We start from the raw sequence: 21188 nt of genomic DNA on the forward strand, positions 1-21188 counted from the left end.
TAGTTGCTGTAAAATATACAGGATTATAATCTGACCTGTCGTAGTTTGCATTTACAGTGTATTATTTTGGCCCCCTGAAGGAGGTCTTGTAAAGGACTTCCCCATTTTATTATATTGCGTTTTCTTCCTCAAATTGAATATACTAATTTCTTATGCGCTGTTATTTCTTGCTTTTTTCTTCATTTCTTCTAGACTCTGCTTTTCCAAACAATTCCTCTTAAAAATAGTTTCAGAGACAAAAGGAGAAAAGAAGTTTATGCGAGGGGGGGTGGGAGGGGGAGAAGAAGAAAAGATCTCGCTTCTTTTCTATGCTTTTCTATGCTTTTCCATTAAATCCCATCATCTGCTTACCACAGATGAAAAAGAAAAAGGGAAGAAAGACTGCAGTGAATCTAATTGAACACCCTGGCCAAAAAAAAAAAAAAAAAAAGAGACATGATTTCATGCAGAAAAATAAAGAGTTTGTAGAAAAGCAGTTAAAATGTTAATAATTTTCAGTGAAAATATCAACACATTGGAATACTTAATTGGCCTTTTAAAATTTTGGCAAGAGTTATTAGTGAGGCTGGAAAATTTCTATGAAAATCTGTTTGTTTAAGGCCACTCAACTTTTTCCATTAAATTTGTAAGTAAGTGTAATTAAACAAAACACCAAAGCATATATAAAACAGAAATATATGTTCGGAGCCCTTAATTCTCCAAATTTTATTCATGGTATGAATGCCTGTTTTGGATCTAAATGCAAACTTCACTCTGTTGTGTCTCTCCTCTTTTAGGATTTAGAAAAATCCACTTTTTTATACAAAATATGTTAATTTAGATATGTTAATTAAGAGAGGTATAAAAATGCATAACTGTATATTGAAATACATTTTAACAATTACCTGTAATTGCTAATTTAATCAGTACTGTGACTCAGCGAGGCAGTATTCAATATCTGTAGCTGGATATTAACTGATGTTTTAATGAATGTTTGTGTTAATGGAGTCCAGGCACTGACGGTACCACCTCAGGAGGATGGCTCATGCCAACCAGCCACCTGCACTCCAGTGGGGTGGACCTGGACTCTCCTGTGGGTGCAATGTGTGTTTGGTGGTCATAAGCATGCAAGTTTGCTGCGTCACAGGGTCTGGCTGGGAAGTGCTGTGATGCTGGTTTCATGGTGCCTGCAAACCCAGGAAATCTCATGGTTGTATAGGCAATAGTCAGAGGAGGCTCAGTCTCTGTAATGCAGTACTAGATGAGAAATTTCTAATGACTGTCTCCTGTATGTTATGTAGCATTTGTGCTAAGAGTCATTTTCAGGGTAAAGATTCTTCCATCATTCTGTATAGTTTGTTGCTAGACATGGATTTGGACAAAAGATTTTATTGCTCAAAAGCATTTAACCAGTGTCTTTGTTTCAGCTGGAATAGAATTATTATCTTGTGTCTGGTATGATGTTATGTTTTGGTCATAGGAGAAAAACAGTGTTGATAACACACTGATGTTTATAGTTGCTGCTAAGCAGTGTTGTACAGAACCAAGGCTGTTCTAAGTGAAGGGCCCAAAGAGCTGGGAGGGAACAAAATCAGGACAGCTGACTTAAAATGACCAAAGGGATATACCATACCATAGCATATGACATAATGAAGAAGGAGTTTTGATAGGAGTGGGAGTTCATCTTGCTCTCTTCCACTGCTTGGGGGGCAAGATGGACACTGATCAGGCAGTGGTGAACTACTTGTGCATCACTTGTTATATACATTCATGTACATATATATTTGTCATAATTACTATCCTTTTCCTTTTTTCTGTCTTGGTAAATAGTTTTATCTCAACCCACAAGTTCTTCATTTTTTTACGATTCTCTCCGCTGTCCCACTGGGAAGATGGTGAGTGAGGGAACAGCTAAGTGGTGCTGAGTCACCTGTCAGATTAACCCCCCACAACCAAGTGCAAGTGCATGATCTTTAGCTGGTCAAACTGGCCACCCAAACTTACTGGTGGACTTGATGGCAGACTCTCTTCCTGGCTGATCTTCAGTAGCAGGTCGGACTCTGCATTGTGCGCTTCATATTGTTAAGAGTTTGAGGTTTTGTAGTTGGTTCCTCTGATAGATCCTGCTTGGTACTTATGTGCTTTAGAAATTGTTTGTGCCTCTGAAATTCTAGATTGTAGTGGCTTCGTACTCCTGAAAACTGCAGATGCTTTGTAGTATTTTTGCATACATACCATTTTTTTTAATTTGATATTGTGAGATAGTTCTGTGTCTTTAAAAACATAACTGCTGTAATGAAGAGCATAGGAAATCCACAGTGAAGTTTAAAAGTCTGCATTTGAAGCATGGGATGAATGCTGATTAAAAACAAAAATCAAAATATCACATACCTTGTTTCTCTGTGAGTATTATCTATCCTTTGCACAAAAACTGGAGGCCAACAGGATCTTGTAGCAGTTACCTTCATGCTTTTGTAAAAGAAGGAAAGAGAAAGAGGAAGAGACTTCCCACAAAACATAGAGTCCTCAGCCTTCTGCTTGAGCAACGTGTTGCTCAGCAGCTGTCTTGCAGTGAGGTGGGTTGCTGCTGCCTCTGGACCCAGGATCAATCTGTTGGGACAGCAAAGCCTAGCCTATTCCTGTTTCTTCAGAGGTCCTGCAAGCTCTTCTTCACATCAGAGCAGCAAGTTACAAGATAGCTCTTGCCCTGGTGGAAGGATACCCACTAAATTTAAATTAGTATCTTGAAACTCTGTTGAATGCAGCTGACTGGTTAACTCCATCCTTAGCTGAATCCAGAGTGATCAAAAAAATGAATTTGGGAATCTGTCTTTGAATGTCTGGAAAGCTTTGAGCCTTCTTCCTTATTGTCTTCACATTTCTGAAGGATATGAATTTACAGGGACTTTCTTATTTACTTCAAGGAAATTTGAATGCAACTTGCTTCTTATATTCATTATGTAATTTTAATGTTACTAATAGATATTTAATTTAGATGCAATCCACTTACAGTCTGACCCTTTTAGGTGTCATGTGCCACATGTGCCTTCACTACCACACATGTCAATGTATTTCAAGAAGAGCTGAATGATACTTGCATGAGGTCATCATATTGTGTTTCTTATTGTCATGGATTCTCGTGTGTCTCATCAGTTTATTTTCCTTTCTTTGTAATCCTCCCTTATTCAAGGCGACTTTGGTGGTCAGTGTTCCATTGCTGACTTATAAATTTCTGTTGCTTCCTCTGTAAAAGAAGCACAGGCAGATTTTTTTTTTTTCTTTTTATTTCAGTATATATCACAGCCAAAGCACTGATACAACATGTGGTCTTACAGCAATCACTGAAGCAAAACCTGCAGGTGTTATATGAATTTGGTACCATATATGAAGCAGGGCAGATTAGCACTAAGGCTCCGTTGTGACTTATGTGGAGAATATGAGGAAGAGACATGAATTGTAACTCATGTTATTCCCAGCAAGAACACAAAACGTGACTATGTCAGCCAGTGATAATAGGAAGAGGAAATTCAGGATTGACTTCTTATTAGAAATCAGGGAGCTGTCACTGGTTTATGTTTCCCCATCTCAGCTTGGGCCTGTGTGAGCAGGTGGGTGAGCAACTCACTCCCTTCCATGAGGCTACCCGTGCACGTGGGCACATACAACTGCTCATATGTGTCCAAGTTGCCTGTTGTTCTGTAGATGTGCTTTCACGGATTTGTATGTGTGTGGTTTGCTGTCAGCTTCCAGAAAATTATCTGCCAGAGCCTCTCCTGCCATTCTGCTAGCTGTTTGCACTGGCTTTGGGGCTTGTAAGTGGTGAGAGCTTGGTGGCAAAAGTCAAGTCAAAAGCAGTCAAAAACGACTGGCTTTTAACATCGTCTTGTGAGAATGCAGATTGCTTTCCAGTCTTCTTGAAGCATTTCTTTGCAAATGTCATCAGGAGATATTTATTTTACTTAGTTTTTCATCCCTTATTCCTTATATGAAGCTGAGTACAGGAAAAAGTGAAATTTTAATCCTGAAATTTTAACTCGCTCTCTGACCCAGCAAACGCTTTGTGGGGCTGGAGCACCTTGGTGCAAGCAGGCTGCCTTGTGGAGCCCAGTAAGGGAAAAGCAGCAATAAAAGCCAGTGAGCAGCTGCTGGAGTTCCCTGTGGGTGCAAGGGGATCACCCAGCAGCCTGCTTGCCTGCCAGCTTCTGCCCCCAGCCTCACGGCCCCTCCATGAGCAGGAGGAGGAGGAAGAGGAGGAGGAGGAGGAGACCCGGTGCTTTCACTCCTGCTGGCTGCATGGGCTGGGGCAAAAGACAGAAAAAAAAGGAGGAGGGGAATAAAAAGTAAAGAGAAGGGGGAGAGAGAGAGTGAAAGAAAACGAAGTCCAGCTTCTGCCGGTGCTGCTTGGATTGGATCTGGTTTGAGTTTCCTCTCTGCTGGCTTATGCAGCAGGAGAGGAGGAGTGGGGGAAGTAACTTGCTCGCCGCCCTTCCTCTGGAGCTGAACAAACGTGCTGGGGACGGTGCCGGCGGCAGCTGCCTGGCTGCATTGCCTTGCAGCCTGTTGCTCTCAGTTACTAAAAAATTGCTTGGACTTCTCAAGAACCCGGAGGAAAAAGCCACCACTTCACAGACCCGCTTAGTTGCTCAGTGCCTATAGACTTGACACGCTTTTGTTTTTGTTTTTCCTAGGGAATTCTTTTTTTTTATTACTTTTCTCCTGTCTCAGAACAGCAGCTCCTTGAGTGTGTGGCATTGAAATCAATAAGGCATTGCCTTATTGACAACATCGGGAGATATTTTTTTCAAACCTTTCTCCCCATCTTTTCTTTTACTTTTCCTTAAAAAAGAAAAAAAAATCAAAATCAACAGAGAAAAAGATAAGGGGGAGGGGAGATGATCGTGCTGATGTGGAATAAGTGCTCCTGCTGTCTCCTCTTACTAGCCGCGGTCCTGATCGTGGAGAGCTCCCAGCTAGACAGCTCCAGCTCCAAGGTGAACTCCATCAAGTCCACCCTGATGGGGGAGGCTCCAACTCAGGCAACCAACAGATCCGCAGGCATCCACCAGGGACTGAAGCTTGCTAGCAGTAAGAAGGGGAAAATGCTAGAGCAGATGAGAAAACCTCCCAAGCATTATCACCGGCAAGGAGAGGTAGGACATCGCTTCATTGCTCAAGTGTCTGTCCGTCTGCATGCTATATGCAAAGAATTGCTAGTCCCTCAGTCATGTTGCTTCCAAAACTTTACCGTGTTGCATTAATTAGCTTGGTCAGGGTTGTCTGGGACAAGATAATATTAAAACAGGTGTTAGGAACTGTGAGAGTAGTCATTAGAGGGTCTTAAACCTTTAATTTTTATCTGTAGGATCAATATCTGATGAAAGAAAGGATAATCCTAAAAAAACCAAGCCTTTGTCTGCCTACTGCTGTAAGTGAAGGAAGAAACTTCTTGTTAACTCTCAGGCAATAAATTAACAGAATTTTGAATAGATGAGGGAAATTTGAACACAAGGTGGAAAGATGTTTCTAGTGGCGAGGCTCATTTGCTTTTAAAAATCTTACCTAGCAAGCTAATTTCTGATGATTCTCTAGTGAGAATGAACAGGCACGCTGTTGCGGCAGTATGGCTTAGGGCATGTTCATTTGCTTAATATGATAGAAAATAAATTCCAGCTTTCTTGTCCAGTATACACTCCACTGGCTGTGGGAGTTTTATTTAGTTCTAACCAGTTGGGATAGATGGTAAGTTACGGTCCTGAATGTGATGTTTGAGTGTAAGGGAAAAAGAAAAGGTTACAGAAACTATATGGAAAAAAAAGCAAAACCAAAATCAGACTTGCTTGTGAATTATGCAGTCTCTTTCTTCCTAAGCCTACTTGAAAATTGGAGAGCCTCATAGAAAACATTCTTTATTTCTGATAGCTCAAAATGCTGCTTTTTAGTTTATCAGTCCTCACTGATCCTCTAATTCTCTTCCCTCAAGCCTCAGCTTGGATGGTATGAATGTAGCTTGTTTGCGGTGTCGAAGGAGTTAGACTGCTTCAGAAAATACAGTTTTTATACCATTGGGTATTATTAGTACCTCAAAATACAGCTGCTTTTCATAAGCAACAAACAGTGTAGCAGCAAGAAGGCTGCCAGCATTCAGCACTAAAAAGGCAAAATACTCAGTGCCTGAAGGGTCTCTGTCTTGCCTACATTTTCCTTAAAACAGCGGAGAAGCTGCAAATTCAACCAATCCACTGAACTTGCTACATTTCCTATCAGCTTCCTAATAATTGAACATTATCATTTGGTTCTGTGTGCAGGCACAATAATATTGGTGATAGTTTTTGTTTTCATTTGTGGTAAATTTGTTTTTAAACTTCTCTGAGCTTTCTTTTCCCTAGCCACTCAATTGTTTTATAATTCACCCAGAATTTGGTTGCCTTTCCTTACCTCTGAGCAAAGTTTAGTAACAGATGCTGTGCTCAAGTTTCATATTACTAAAGTACTGCGCTCTTTCCTTGTGCACGTTGTAATAAATATCGTGCTAAATCACCTTGAGGAAATACAGGAGCATGGTATGCTTTCTTTTACATTTGCCTTGGTTTTTCTTCGGTTTTGTTTGCATTCACCAAAAGTCAGTATATAGGACCATTTTCCCACTGAGCGTTACCTGTCTCGTGTGTTTCAGTGCAGGTTCTTTGTGGGGCTGCACTGTACAGCCCAGTCACAATAGGTAATTTTGCCTTTTGGGGAAGTCTTTCCATCCTTATTTCTTGAGTGTATATTCATCACAGTGATGAGGGTGATTGGGTGTAATTTACCTAGCTCCTGGATAACAGGGTGTGCTGACCACAAGTTACGTTTGCAAGGTTTCGCCCTTGTAAACATAAATTGCTTGCTGTAGATTTCTAGTTACTGGCACAAACTCTCAGGGTATACTTCAAGGCAGAGAAAGTATTGCAAGCGTCTGTAATGCTGGAAGAGGTGGCATACATGTTAAGACATCCTGTTCATAGCTTTTGCTGTGAGTTCACCTCAGGAAGCCTCTTTGTGCTCTTCTTCATCAAGAAACCCCCTGGGGATCGGTGACTGTAGCTCCCCAGGGAGCCAAGCCTCACCTCCTATTGGGGCTGTTGATCCTGGTTCCTCCCTCTCTACCTGGGACTGTTCCCAGGTGCTGCACACTCTCATGCTGCTGTACATGATGAAAATGATTCAGCTTTATTAGCAGTAATTGGAGATATTATTTCTGACCCTCTACCCTGAAGCAAAACAATTAACATAGAATTGCTGTAAAAGGAACAAAATAGAAGTTACTCTTGCTACAAGACTTTATTGTTGGCGTTGCTTCTAGTTGCAGGGTTGGTAAGCCGCTGCATTCTTTTCAGTGGTGTGACACATGGTCTCAACCAATTAAGACACGACATTATAATAATTTCTGTAAATTACTCTCTTATTACATTAGTGATTGATTTGTTTAGGTTATGGGATTTTGCATTGAAGTTTTGTGCGCTGTTTGCCATAAGAATAGAGAAGCCTAAGCCTTTATTTCTAAAACGATCCTTCGCATCAATGGAATTTGTAATATGTTGAAAATGGAAGTACCTTTCATATCTTGGTAACATGACTTTAATAACTTGTACGACTAGGAAATAATTTTATTAAGGAATAGGGTTATTAATCTTAAATTAATAGATTTTGTGAGGACTGCTGTGACAGCTCTGAGGGGTGCAGCAAGCCCTCTGCTGATACCTGCAGTGGAAATGAGAGGGCTGCCACTGAAACTGCTGGGAGCACCACCAGCCGGCAACATATTTGCTTATCTAGTTTGGTAGACTGTTGCGCTTGCAGAGGGTTTCTTTAATACATTAATTCTCAGGACTAGGAGCAACTTGGGAGTCTTTAATCAGCTATAAATCAGCGGATACAATAGTTCATGGCTTATCTAGAGTGCTGATGTATTTCAGCTGGTGGTTACGGTGCTTCTGCCCAGAAAAGGAAGATCCTGTGCTTTGTTATCAGGCAAAGTTCCAGTTCAAATTAAATAAATTACTTGTGTGAGCAAAGGGAACTGATTTGGGATGCTGGAGACACTGGCAGGGCAAAAATGGATTTTACTATGACTTGCCATTTTATTTCTTTCTGAGGAATATTATTTCTTTTCTATTTTTATTCCCTTTAATGCCTTGGATAGGTAGAGAATGAGGAGCACTGATGTGCTAAATTGGTGAAATGTTACTGTCTTCACTGTTCTTCATTGTCCTTCCCGTTTTCCCCTTTATACAGACTGTTAATGTTTTCACGTTTTCAGAGGAAATCACAAGTGTCTACAGCATTTGCAGAAGAGAAAAATACGCTTAGAAACAGGAGTGTACAGCGCATGTTAGATTGTTGCTTTTCAGAGTGCTTGGTTCTGTATGCTGTTAGCCACCAGTTGCCTTTCACAACTTGATTTAGAGGAACGACTCTCAGGAGCAGCCAACATTTTGATAGTTAGCTACTCTGGAAAGTTGTCACGGATATATTGGTTACATCTTCTCTCTCAATAAGTATAATGCAGTGAATAGAGCCGTAAATGAAAGAGGCCACATTGTCAGTGTTAATTTTTCTGCATGTTAGATACGGCTCCCACTGCATTACGGAAAGCTCTACTGTGTCGTTGTTCTGCTACAGTGGTGCAACCTGAAAGGGAAACATCTATATATCATAATTGGGAGTGCAAGTCATAAGTGTTCATAGATTTCTTTATGGTTGCACTGTAGCAATTTCAATTCACTTCACCACATTTCTTATTTCTTGCCTCTGGGTTGTATTCCCTCCCTCCTCCCTACACTGGCGCTGGGATTTCCTTCTCCAGTGCAGTGATGTGGGAAGCAGAGACCTACTGTGCTCCATTTCCAGACATTTCTATTCTTCAAACTGTAGGTTCTATGACTCTCTAACTTTCCCAAACCCTGGCTGAAAGCTGTTCCTTCGTCTCTCTCCTCGACAGGTCACGTCTCCCATTTCCCCCGCCACTACATAGCTTGTTGGGTTTGTGCCTCCTGCCAGAACTGGCCCTCCTACTTCCCCACATGCACAGCGGGAGCAGCAGCAGTGAGGGAAGAAGTGAGACAGCCAGGAAAGGAGATGGGTATGGCTGTGGGTTGGGTGAGAGAGGATGAGGTTTGGAACAGGGAGAGAGGATAGAAAAGCTGGGATGAGTTACAACACTACAGAGGCATGACAGGCAGATACCAGTGAGGTCTTTGTGTTTCTGATGTGCTTGGCTTAGTTAATTAATTTATTTTTTTAACTCTTGTACTAAGAGGCTTAAGCCCACAGAAACCAAAGGAAAGAGGCATTAATCAAAATGGCTACACTGACACTGACCTCATCTCCATCAGCACACAGACATGCATGCACTTCTTGAACAGGACGTAGTTACCCACAAGGACTTGCTAGAAAATGCTTGGATGGCGCTTTGTAGCAAGTAAAACAGCATGAAATTTAGTAATTGACTTCAGTGCCCTGAGAATGTTACAACAGAATGTACCAAAGACACAAAAAATGTAACCACAATAGTTATACTAGGACTAGGGAATAGTTAGCAACCAAGACAGTATAAATTATTTCTCCATTGAATTAAAAATAAATTGATTACAATACCTAGAAGTTACATCCAGCAACAGTCCAAAAATGGAAAGAAAAAAAAAAAGAAAAGAAAAAATACCAGGAAAAAAACCAAACCAAAACAAAAAGCACAGGATTGCTAAATCTGCAGAGGTCACTAGAGAATGTGCTCTTTGCTCTTCCATGTGGAATCTGGGAAACACTGGCTTACTGGCAGCAGTGTTGCTAAATAGTTGAGTGGCTTGTCTCTTGATTGCAAAAATGGGATGCGGAGTATTAGCTCCTTCCTGGGTTATGCTTTGGTGCCCCCTTTAATTTGTTATTATTTGACTTCTTAATACAGAGCAAAAACTCCTATAAAGTGGCTTTTCTAGGACTACTTCCTATTAATGTTGCAATAGTGCCTAGAAAATGTCATGGGCTCTGATGTGCTGTCCAGTGTGCAAATACTTAGGAAAAGTTGGTTTCTGTCTGGAAAGTCTGTAAAAGTCTAAGGATAACACAAAAGATGAAGCATGATTACATTTTTCCCTCAGAAAAATGACTCTGATTATCACACTGTTTGATTAACTGATGCTTTGCAGATGCCTGTGTAGCACAAGTTTAAGTTTGTCTTTATCTCAACACTGGCTGCGTCTTGCAATTATTTTGTATATCACGACTTGTCAGTTGAGCCTTAGTCCTTCCACAGCTGTTCTTACAAGTGCCTCACTCTGGAAATGCCATTTTGGAGAAATTTAACTCCACGAAGGAGGAGTCTCGTGAAGTTCCTGATTCTCTTTGCATGACTCTCCTCTTCAGTTTTGTAGTTCTTGTTAGACTGTATCCAAAACCCTTTTTTTATACATATACATGTAGAAATGTTGATTTGTGGAACACCTTTGAAGCAGATACCTTCCCACCTGAACTGGAGGTTTGCAGCCAGCAGCATACCTCCCCTTAGCCTGTCAGTGCATGGTGTCCACAGGGTCTGCGTGGCAGCTACTAGATGTTGGTGATGGGTCCTAGAAGTCAAAGTTTGTGTGACGTTTCAGAACAAGGAAGAAAAGCAGGGAATATACCTCCCTGCTTTCACTCCACCAGTAAAGCCCCATGTGCATTTTGATTGTGCTTTAGAGAACTGAGGGTGTCTCTTTGAAAATCATTGTCCTTCAGTTATGACTTACGTTATGTTTCTGGTTTCTTAATGTTGAAACCAACTTCTATGAGGTTCACATCCATGGATGTGAATGGCCTATACAAAAGCCAGGAAGAGCAGATTCAATTTTTATGGGTTTTTTAAATGTACTTTGCTTGCAAAGGTATTTTATAGAACATATACATTTGTCCTCTTTTGATCAAGTGTAGGATGTGCAAACCAAAACCACCACTTTCCTTCAGTACATTTTTCCCTTTTTGATTGAACAATAGATTTACTTTCATAAAAATAAATAAATGAATAAAATAATAAATAAAGACTTGATGAAAAAGCAATTTTCACATTGTAATGAAAACTGCTAAATGTGTGGGGTTTCCAAATTGTAGAATGGTGTGCCTTGGAAAGAGCCACAAAAAGTAGAGAGAAGAGAGAGCAGGGAGGTATACGTGTTGCCTAAATGACAAAAAGTGTGATACTAAATGACAAAATCACAGCAGTTTTCAAATAATTAGTTTTATTCATTAAAATTAGCTTTCTCGAGATTAACTCTTCATCCATCCATGATTTATGTATTTGTATTTGCACAGAAACAGAACTCGTGTTATGAAATGGATGGATATAAACACACAGCAGGAATGTGCACTCATTCAGCAGCTATTCTTTTCTTACTTAAAAAAAAAAAAAAAAAAAGAAAAGAAAAACTGGGGTAACACTACCAAAAAAAGGAAAAAAAAAATGAGGGTTGTTTCTATCCCCCCTCAAAGTACATAAGCACATGGTTCAGCCCCTTGGGACTTTCTTAAAGCTAAGCTTTGATATGATTGAATTTTCATATGCACAGTAATGAATCTTGGAGACATGCATGTTGCACATATGCAGTGCAAATGGCACTGCTTTAGTGATTTTAGCAGTAAGTGAAGGTGGACTGTTCTGCACATGCTCAGGAATGAGGTGTTGCTTCGCTCTGCAAGCCCTCTGCCTCATTCTCTGTGCATCATGTAAGTGTGAACCAGGCTGTGCATGCCTCTAAAAGGCGTACTCATCAGGCCAGGGAGCGAGAGGACAGGGCTCAGTTCTGCACGTTTTGGCAATTCTCATGGAGGGAAGCAGTGACTTGCTGTCAGCGTGACCTCTTTCTGTGACAAATGTTTATTCTTGGAATCTGAACCTCAACTAGAAAGATTGAATTTACACTGAAAGTAATGCATCTCAAGAGGAAAAAGCTCCTTTGTTTTTCTTTTTTTTTTTTTTTAGTTCTCAGAACAGGATAGTTTTTGGATTTGTATATTCCTGCAGAAAAGGATGAACCTCTTCAGAACAGCCTGCAGAAATGCTGAAGTTTGGTATTTTGGCATAAAAGGGCTCTGGAAGGGGGGACACAGTGTTGTTTGTAAGACCACCAACAGAAATGAAACGAGTATAACTAATTTAGTTGGAATTAACTAAGTTCAATTCATTTTCAGAAGCATCAGAAAGATTTAAGCTGTGTTAAAAAAAGAAAACCAAAACCTGATAGTGACAGATGTGCTACCATCTTTTACTTAATATTTGCTTCTGTATTCTTTTATCCTCTCCTTTTATTTTGGTGGGGTTAGTTTTTGTTGGTAGTGGTTGTTTCCTTCTCTCTCAGCAGAACTCTGTTGTTTCACAGAGGACACCACATTTCTCCAGGTAGCTGGTGTCAAGTATTCAAGTCAACACATAGGTATCTAAGTCCTTTTTAATTGGAGCTAGGCTCTCATCTTAAATAGTTTAGGTTGTTTCCTGAAGTTGCAAATGAAAGCAGCTTTTGGAGGCTTTCTGATTCTCCAAGGAAGACTCCATCTTTCTGGTGGACCTCAGTGCCTTCTGTGATTTTCTTAACGTGGGTGTGTTTGTGTAGAGTATAACACAGCAGTACTGTTGCTCATATCATGGAATCATAGAATAGCTTGGGTTGGAAGGGACCTTAAGGATCGTCAAGTCACAATTCCCCTGCCGCAGGCAGGGTATATGATCCCTGTTCAGGGCAAGCTCTTACAGAGTGTAGGTTTAAAATATGAAAACCTCTGTCCAACATGACATAGAGCTTCAAGCAAAGGGTGGTGGTATGGAACTTCAGGCTTGGCATGCGTTTTATCTCTGTAATGTGCCTTCAGCTGCAGCTGGGTAAAAAAATAGCTAAATGTTTTGTTGACCTAAGCTGGCAGGGCTAGCACAGACTTGCCTTTATTGCTTGTTTCTTTCCTTTCTGGTTGACAGCAAAAGAGCAGAGCCTGCCACCCTGCTGGCTCTTAGTGAACATCTTAGGACATCCTCTGGTTTTCTGTGATAAAAATAGAAGTTTATCCACTTGTTTATGTTGGGGCATTAGGTTGCACAGGATACAGAGACTGAGCTGTGAGCCACCTACATCTCTTTGTTAGGAAGGATGTGGGGTGGGAACTTTCTTCCTTCTTGTCCATTGTCTCCCTGTTGTTCTTCAGGAGGGAGGGAAGGGAAACGGAGCTGTGAAAGGACCATCTCCTCATTAGGGTTGGGAAGAACAATGACATTCCTAACCAAAGAAAAGAAAGAGTTCCAGATTGTGATTTGATGGTTAATATGCAACATTCACATGGAGAGAGAGTGTGTGTGATGAGGAACGTGAAGGGATAGTAATAATGGAAGAAAAAGGGAGGGAGAAGAAAAGTGGCTCTCATCTAACAGGGAACAGGGTGACCGACTGGCAAACTAGAAAAGGTGGCACAGCTGGTGTGTTTTCTGATGATAAATTTGGCAGTGTTTCCAGAGATAGATAGCATGGCCTGGTTATTGTTTTTTTTTGTTTTTGTTTTTTTTTTTTGTGGGGGGATCATCTCATCAACAGCCTGCGATGATGTAAAGTACATGTGAAGACATCAGGTGTCACACTTCCGGCATAGTCTGAAAATTTTATCAGACTTGTAATTCTGAAATGTGAGTTTTTCACCCTTTCCGGTGACAATAATGATGCCATCCAACCCACTGAACCAACCACATGCTGCGATGTGTGAGCTAAACACTGCAGGTTACTCAGTGATGCTGAAGTTGTTCTTCCATATGCTCTCAGTTCCTGTTACTCCCAACAAAGCTAAACTTGCAATGTATATTACTTGTAGGGAAGTAGTTCAACCAGCTCTTGGGGCGGGAAACTTGTGGGTCAATGCTTAAGAATGGAAAGGCTGAAAGCTGTGAGAGAACTGGGGAAACAGGAGGTTGCTATCTATCTTTTCTATATATATTGGTAACAATTGCTTATATATATTGGTAACAATCTTCTTCTGATTGGAGCCAAGTGCTGGTGCTGCCTCGTGTATTCTTAGGGACAGTGAGGAAAAAATTTCCATTCAAAGGTAGGCCAACAAGTCCGTATTTTGGTGGAGAGGCTATACTGCTTAACTGCATTAAATGTTTTGGTAATTGTTTGAATAAATATAGGGGTTTTTAAATGCTCTTCAGGAATGCTTGTAAACTTCTGTGCTTAGTCTTATCCCCATTGCTATCTTCCAGACACCCCATTTCTCACTAAGGAAATGGTTTTTTAACAAGAAGAATCCTCTGGAAATTGCTTTCCAAGGGGGTCCTCACCACAGCAGCTGCAACACATTGCAACTGAACTTCAGTTTCAGTTGTTTTTCATTGGTAAAAGGATAAGTGACCAAATGAGTACTTGTATTATAGCTCTGTAGAATTTATTAAGTATCAAAATGTAGTGTGTGGTGTTGTCTAACCAGAAGATTAAGCTTTTCTCTGTGAAGAGAAATTTATCTTAGACTTTGTAACAGTGCTTAAGCTAAAAGAGGCTGAGACAGTCTTACAGATCCCAGAGTGTCCTGTGGTCAGGCCAGCTTGGGGATTTCTTCCCTCTGAGACTTCAACTTGGAGCTTGGTCAGCAGGAGCAGTGTGTAGCCAGTACAAGGCAGATGAAAAGAGGAGTCGTGGCTTGGAAGTCCTAATGTGTGCCGATCCATTCCCTAATATGTAAACAAGTTTCCAGGGGGCATTTTCTGAGCAAGCTGTTTTTAAAAAGCAGCATGGCTTTAGCATAGTTTGGGTTATGTTAATTGGCATTTTTGGCACAATTTTCCAAGTAAGGAACATAGAGTCCAGGGAGCCAAAGGAAGCAAAAACCTTGGGATGATGCAAGCTGCCTCCTTGCATCTTTGAGCAGGATTTGCTGCCTGGTCAGGTGGTGCAGGTCTGCTTGCCTTCCCCACAGCCTCTCTGCTGCAACACTGGAGTAAGAAAAAGAGGTAAGAAAGACTCTCCCTTTATTTCTCCAGAGAAATGATTAGAATATGTGAGAAATAGGAGGTTCTAATTTTTTGTATGTTATGAATTTATTTGTCTATATGAGTCTTGGTGTAAGCATTGACCAAACAGCAGTGGTAGACAGAGATCAATTGTAAGCTGAAAGGCAATACTATTATGGTTAGTGAATATGTAAGACTTTTTTTTAATCTTTGGATGACATTCAAAGTATGGGAGGATTGACTGGCTGGAGTGCTGAAGGAAAGATAGGCTGCTTGGAAGAATGAGTTTGAAAGTCAAAGTTTCGTGATTACCTTTTCCTCACTTACACCCTCCTCAGTTTGGCAAAATCAGGACAGAATTTGGCCTGGTGCATAGATTTAATAAAGCCATCCAGGCTTCTGATGTCTTCACTAAAAATTGTTTGTAGAATCTTTAAAACCTTAATGTGCGGACACACTCGATAGGCAGATGTTCATTTGAGATACAAGCGGGGATTTCTATTACCAATGCACTTCAATGAACTCAGGTTACAGAGAGTTTAAATCCCAGAGAGCAAAACTAGAGACAACCCTAGTATCTGAGAGTGCAGATCTTTAATGAGCTTCATGGGTCAAGCTCTCTCCTTGCCCAGACTTTACTGTCACTGCTGTAGGTTTGGGTTTGGTTCTATTTATTGTGGTCACAAGGACAGTGCTTTTTCTTAAACACTGTGCTATTAAGTTTATCAGTGAAGGATAGATAAGAGAGCCTTTATTTCAGGCACACATGTGCATCACAGGTGTGAAGGGAACTCTTAAACTGTTTATGAGCACACAAAGCCCCACGAACAAAGAGGGCAGATAAGAATGTTGTCATTTTAAGGAAAAATATGTTTTAAGGCCCTGTTAAAAACAAGGCCAAAAAGGAATAGCAAATAGTCTGCAGACTGTCTGTGTAACAGGGAGTTAGCACTCCAAAAATGTTTCATTTTGTGTAACAGGCATGTATCACAGACAGCACAGACTAGCCAAGGTACCATTCTGCACTGGATGGGGTATCTACTTTCAGGCTCTAGTCTCAATGAGTTAGCCACAAAATCTTCCTCTGATAGAACCAGATCAAGAGTAGGATAACACAGCTTTAACTTTGTTTTAAAGGTTTGGGATAAATAGAAGCCAGTGTATTCATTGTACAAGCAGATATGAGAGTGATGTAGGAGTTCCAGGTCTGGGGTGCAATTGGCTTAGCTGGAACTGATGTAGCTTTTCATATGAAATGCTACGGCCTATTTTGCAGCTGAAAGGTCAGAACAGAAGGATCAAGGATGGGGAAAGCAAAACCAAACTAGTTATCATCTGTAACAGCTACGTGATGGTACCTTGAATTATTCAGGAATAACATTCAGATGCACCATGGGGAAGTTCCACAGTGGGGACTGTTCAGTAATCAAAGCAGGGATGAAACTCACTTCCCTCCAGCACTGCTTCCCAGCAGAAGCGACAAAAATATGTGTCCACAGGAACAAGCTCACACTGCCAGAAATGCCATGCAAATAACTCCACATGTAAAACATGCTGTCATTGCCCATCTTAGCAAAGCAGCGAACCACGCTTCTGTGGAAAGCCATCTCAGAGGTTGGCTCTTAGTTTACAAATAGGGTGAATTTCAAGGGGATTTGTGTACCTAACTCTGCTGACTGTTTTTGAGGGACTTATGTTGTGTACAGCTTTAGGGAGTGGGGTCATGGCCTTTCCAAACAGGAGAGAAATTCAACCCAGAGGAAATGGTTAGGCTGAGACTCCCTTGCTGCAAATTGTACTTAGGGAGAAGCTCTGTCTGTCATCACCAATGTAAGATAATCAGAATTCAGTCAATGGAATGCTTTGTTGTAAATATTATTGCATAAAAAGTTAAATTGGAATAATTTGTTTTTTCCTCAACAGAGAAATAATGATATGAAAGATCAGTGGTATACGTGTATCTAATGTAATAGATGTGGTTCATCTAACCATTCTGTAGGGATTTTGGTCTCTGTGTGGAGTAACCCTTTTCTGAAAACAGTGTAATATGGCTTCGGTGTGAAACTGGTTGAGGATGCAAAGATGTTGCAAACAGAGCTGTAGAGTTTCTCCTTAATGAGCCTCTTCCTGACCCACCCTATGTAAAGCAGTCGACACATCATGTGTTGTGCAGCTGGGATGGCTACCCTGGTGCATGGATCTGACACAGGAACGTATTGACTTCGGCCTTTTGGAGGCACCGGACTCATGCTGTTTTCCAGAGACATGCCTTGCTCGTTTCCCACAGACCTTGCATGTAGCAATGGGTAGGAGCAAAAGCTGTAGTGGAATTCACCAATTCAGATTTAGATGATTCTGTGAAAACAGATTGCACAACTGACACTGACACTTGGTCTCTGGATTTGATTTCCTCTCTTTCCCTGGTTCAACCTCCAGTGCTCCTTCTGGTTGTATTTCTGGCTGTATTGTGTTCTCTATTGGTCAGTATTTGGTCTCAATTTCTGTGTATTGTTTTGCTTTTCAATTTTATTTATTTTTTCCTGACATGCAAGCCTTCTGAGATGCAGCACTTAAATTTGAGTTTATTACCTCTCATCTGAAGGGAAGATGTGTTTGTAGGAGAGCTGAAGGTGGGCTGAATTTCCCCGGGGATGCCAAACTGCCATGCTGCCAAACTGGTGCAAGCATGCAGGATCAGCCCTGAGGGCAACTCGCTACACTGTTGGTCATACAACACATGTCTGTGTTACTGCAGGACAGGGAGCTCGGCTGCTCTTGGGACTGCTGGCTTCAGTGGAAGCCTTTGTGCTTTTGTAGGCTGGGAAAGCTCAGTAAAGTTTCATGTTGCTTTTACTTTTGATCCCCTCCTATCCAGAATGACCACATTGGCAGGAAATTAACGTAAACTGTAGCTGCAAGAAGACATTTTGTGAACATTTGCTTCTTCTAAAGTTGATTTTCACAGTATGTTTCACCTGAATATTTTCCAGAAGAAGAAACCTCAAATGCTCCACTGTCCTGCTAACATGTGTGAGGCTGAGGCTCCCCTATTCCTTCCAGTTTGCCTCCCAAAATGCTCTCTTAATACTCACCCTTAATCATGTTTATGAAGAGAACATGAAGGTTAATGTTTCAAAAGAGCTCTCTTACTAGGCTAATGACAGATCAAGCTCAAATGATGCTGTTTCTGGCAAGTGCTTTGCCACTGCACTTCTAATACATGTGTGAACAGAGCTCCAGCTCAAGTATAAAAGCTTTAAAGAAACTGAATTGCCAAGGAGTAACCCTTCTCACAACAGATTAGAATATTTAATAAGCAGTAAGGGGACAGGAAAAAACAGCAGGACTAAATGGCTGGTTTTTGCAAAGCAGGGAAGGATGTAAGGGAAGTTTCATACAAATCATTGGAGGCTGATGCTCAGTGTATTGGAAATTTATCTGGAAAGCGGGATTAGTGAGGCACATAAGTTTTTAATGAAATGTATCCAGAACAATAAGAACTGAAGTGGGCCACAAAGAGTTGCAGTAAAATCCAGTATGATGAGCATCTGGGAAATAAAGCCATGGGTAAAATTCTGTTGTTATAGGTATAGAGAGCAGTATGGATGAATAACGTGACAATAGTTAGGCACGTATAGCGATAACTTCTAAATTAGAGTCACTGTAGCTGTCACAAAGTGGCAGCAAAGGGAGACGGGAAAAGAAAAAAAATCCAAGCAGAATATCAGGAACTGAGAATAAAAAAGGGTCATTTTATACTACTTCTAAATTAAATGTATTGCTCGTCTTGAGTAACTGCATGCATTTTTTGTAAAAAGGCAATAAAGAGGACAGGATTGGATGGGGGAGGGGATACAGGGGAGTGATCAGAGCAGAACTGCTTTGACACAGAAGAAATCAAGTGGTTTGCATCACCCAGTTTGGGAAAGAGATACCATGGAAGAGCAGGAATGGTATAGAAAAGGTGACTGGGGAGCAATCCTTCATTATGTTCCTAGAAGAGCCAAGGGCAGACAGTTCGCAATTAAGACAGCCTGAACTACTGTTTCACATGTATAGCTTGTTGCCCTGTAATGCTGTGGGAGACACATGGAACTGCTCAAGTAGAAATGAGACAAATGCAGAGATGAGAAATTGCACTGGTAGGTACTAAACACAATGGCAAATTATCAGGAATTTATTCTCAATATCATGAATTGCTATCATCAATTCATATGAGCTTGAGGTTTCAGGACGATGCCCATTGAAATCAGTGTGAATACTCCCATGGACTTCAGAGTGGGTTTTTCATTCAGGGAGACTTCTGGACTACGCATTAAATATTCCAGAGAGATCACTGGAGTGAATGGAAAACATGAATGTAATGAAAAGGAAATGGAAAAGGAAGAAATAGACAAAGAGGCTGAGGACAGACTTACAAAGTATTGAGCACACACAAGAGGGTAAACTTTTCAAACAATTTTGCTACCATTTGGTCAGCTGAAGGAAGTAAATACTTTCAAAGAGGGTTCCAATTTTCATGCCATTCATCACTCCGAATGAAGGTTTTGGGTTGGGGATGGCTTTCTTTTGTTACTTCCTGAAGTGCTTTTTTGCTTGTGAGTAAATACTTTCCTCCTAAATTATCATTATATGTAGGACTGAGTATATGTAGGACTATAGTTTATAGAAACTTCATAAATATATCTTGTAGTTTTGTGGGGAGCCTCTATGATAAATTCTTTGTAACTCAATGAATTTACTTACATTTGCCTTCAGAATTCACCATCTTTTTTCCTGCTGAGATCTCTGTCTTTCTGTTATGTTTGAAGGCAGTTTGCAACAGATAGGATCAGCAAACTTGGGCTTGACAGCAGAGTCCCTTCCTCCTGAGCTTATAGCAGAGGCAGTCAGTGCTTCCACCTGCCTTTTGGTAAAGTATTTTCTAAGCTGATGAAAATGTGCAGATTGAAGAAGCAGATCTTTCTCCTTTAAACATAGTGAGTTATTGTGTATTTCAGTGATGTGTTAATAGAATATTTACCAGTGCAAATTGTATTTATCACATCTATTGTTACAGCAACCTTACAGCTTTCTGAAAAGTTGAGTGTCCTCTGTATTACTATTGTTTCAATGGAAACTACTTTCATGCCAGGATTGTACAGGGCGACAGATACAGGCAACTGAGGACACAGCATCTCAGGATTGTAGTTGAACAACCCAGGAATCTCCCACTCTATCTTTCAAATGAATGTGACTAGAAATGGTATGGAGCATAACTAGAAGTCATGAGCTAAAGTTGCTGGGGAGCTCTTCCCCACTGTCATGACATCTACGTCAGGGAAAAGGGGGAATTCACATAGCCTGCAAATATGCGCTTCCCCTGCCACTCCCCCCAGCTGCAGTCTCCTGTTACCAGCTCCAGTTTAATGAATTGTTAGTATTAAAAACAAAACAAACAACAACAAAAAAGCATCAGAAAACTCTTTTGATCTCCTCTTCCAGCTGCAAACTCCCAACCAGTTAAGAGCCATGGTTAATACATGTGTTTAAAATACTTGCTTCTTCAAACATGGTTCCCACCACCTAATTTAATAAGTAGCTTGGCAGAGTCACTGCCTCTCTGCTGTTCTTGAGAGCAAGATGTGATGTCCTGTAACTTGTGATTGATGTAATGCGTCCTGTAACATTCATAGCATAGGTAGTATGTGATTTCTGATAGCTGTGACCAAGTCTAGCTTGTTCCCCTTTTTAAAGCAGAGTTGGAAGGAACTTGCTATCCTGAATTTGGCTTCTTGTTAAAATCTCAGATTTTAACACCTTTTTTGGGCTTTTGAAAGTCTGCCCACATACCTAGCTGTCATAGATATGACAGAAAAGATGTATGAGGAGCACCTGAAGAAACTGGGGCTCAGGAGAGACCTCATCAATCCCTACCACTACCTAAAAAGAGGTCTCAGCGAGGTGGGTGCTGGTCTCTTCTCTCAGGACAGGACATGAGGCAGTGGACTCACATTGCTCCAGGGAGAGTTTAGACTGGATGTTTGGAACGTTTTTTCTTCATGTAAGGAGTGGTTAGACATTGGAACAAGCTGCCTGGAGAGGTGGTGGAGTCTCCATCCCTTGAAGCATTTAAGAAACTTGTGGATGTGGTGCTTAGAGCCTTGTTTTAGTAGTAAACTTGTATTGTTATGCGGATAGTCAGATTTGATGGTCAAGTCTTTTTCAGCTGAACTAATTC

At 40.8% G+C, this 21188-nt stretch overlaps 1 protein-coding gene across 1 annotated transcript in view; it reads left to right on the forward strand.

The window, feature by feature from the left end:
* Positions 1–4862: 4862 nt before the first annotated feature.
* Positions 4863–21188, forward strand: part of DKK2 (dickkopf WNT signaling pathway inhibitor 2) — a 49061-nt gene continuing 32735 nt past the window's right edge. The window contains exon 1 of the mRNA XM_065736518.1: positions 4863–5129. Coding sequence (XP_065592590.1) covers positions 4872–5129 — 258 coding nt within the window. The 5' untranslated portion in view covers positions 4863–4871. The remainder of the gene's footprint in view (positions 5130–21188) is intronic.

Source organism: Cyrtonyx montezumae, unplaced genomic scaffold, assembly GCF_038088225.1.
Source record: "Cyrtonyx montezumae isolate F1298 unplaced genomic scaffold, pur_monq_1.0 scaffold_2, whole genome shotgun sequence".
In the NCBI taxonomy this organism is placed as follows: Eukaryota; Metazoa; Chordata; class Aves; order Galliformes; family Odontophoridae; genus Cyrtonyx; species Cyrtonyx montezumae.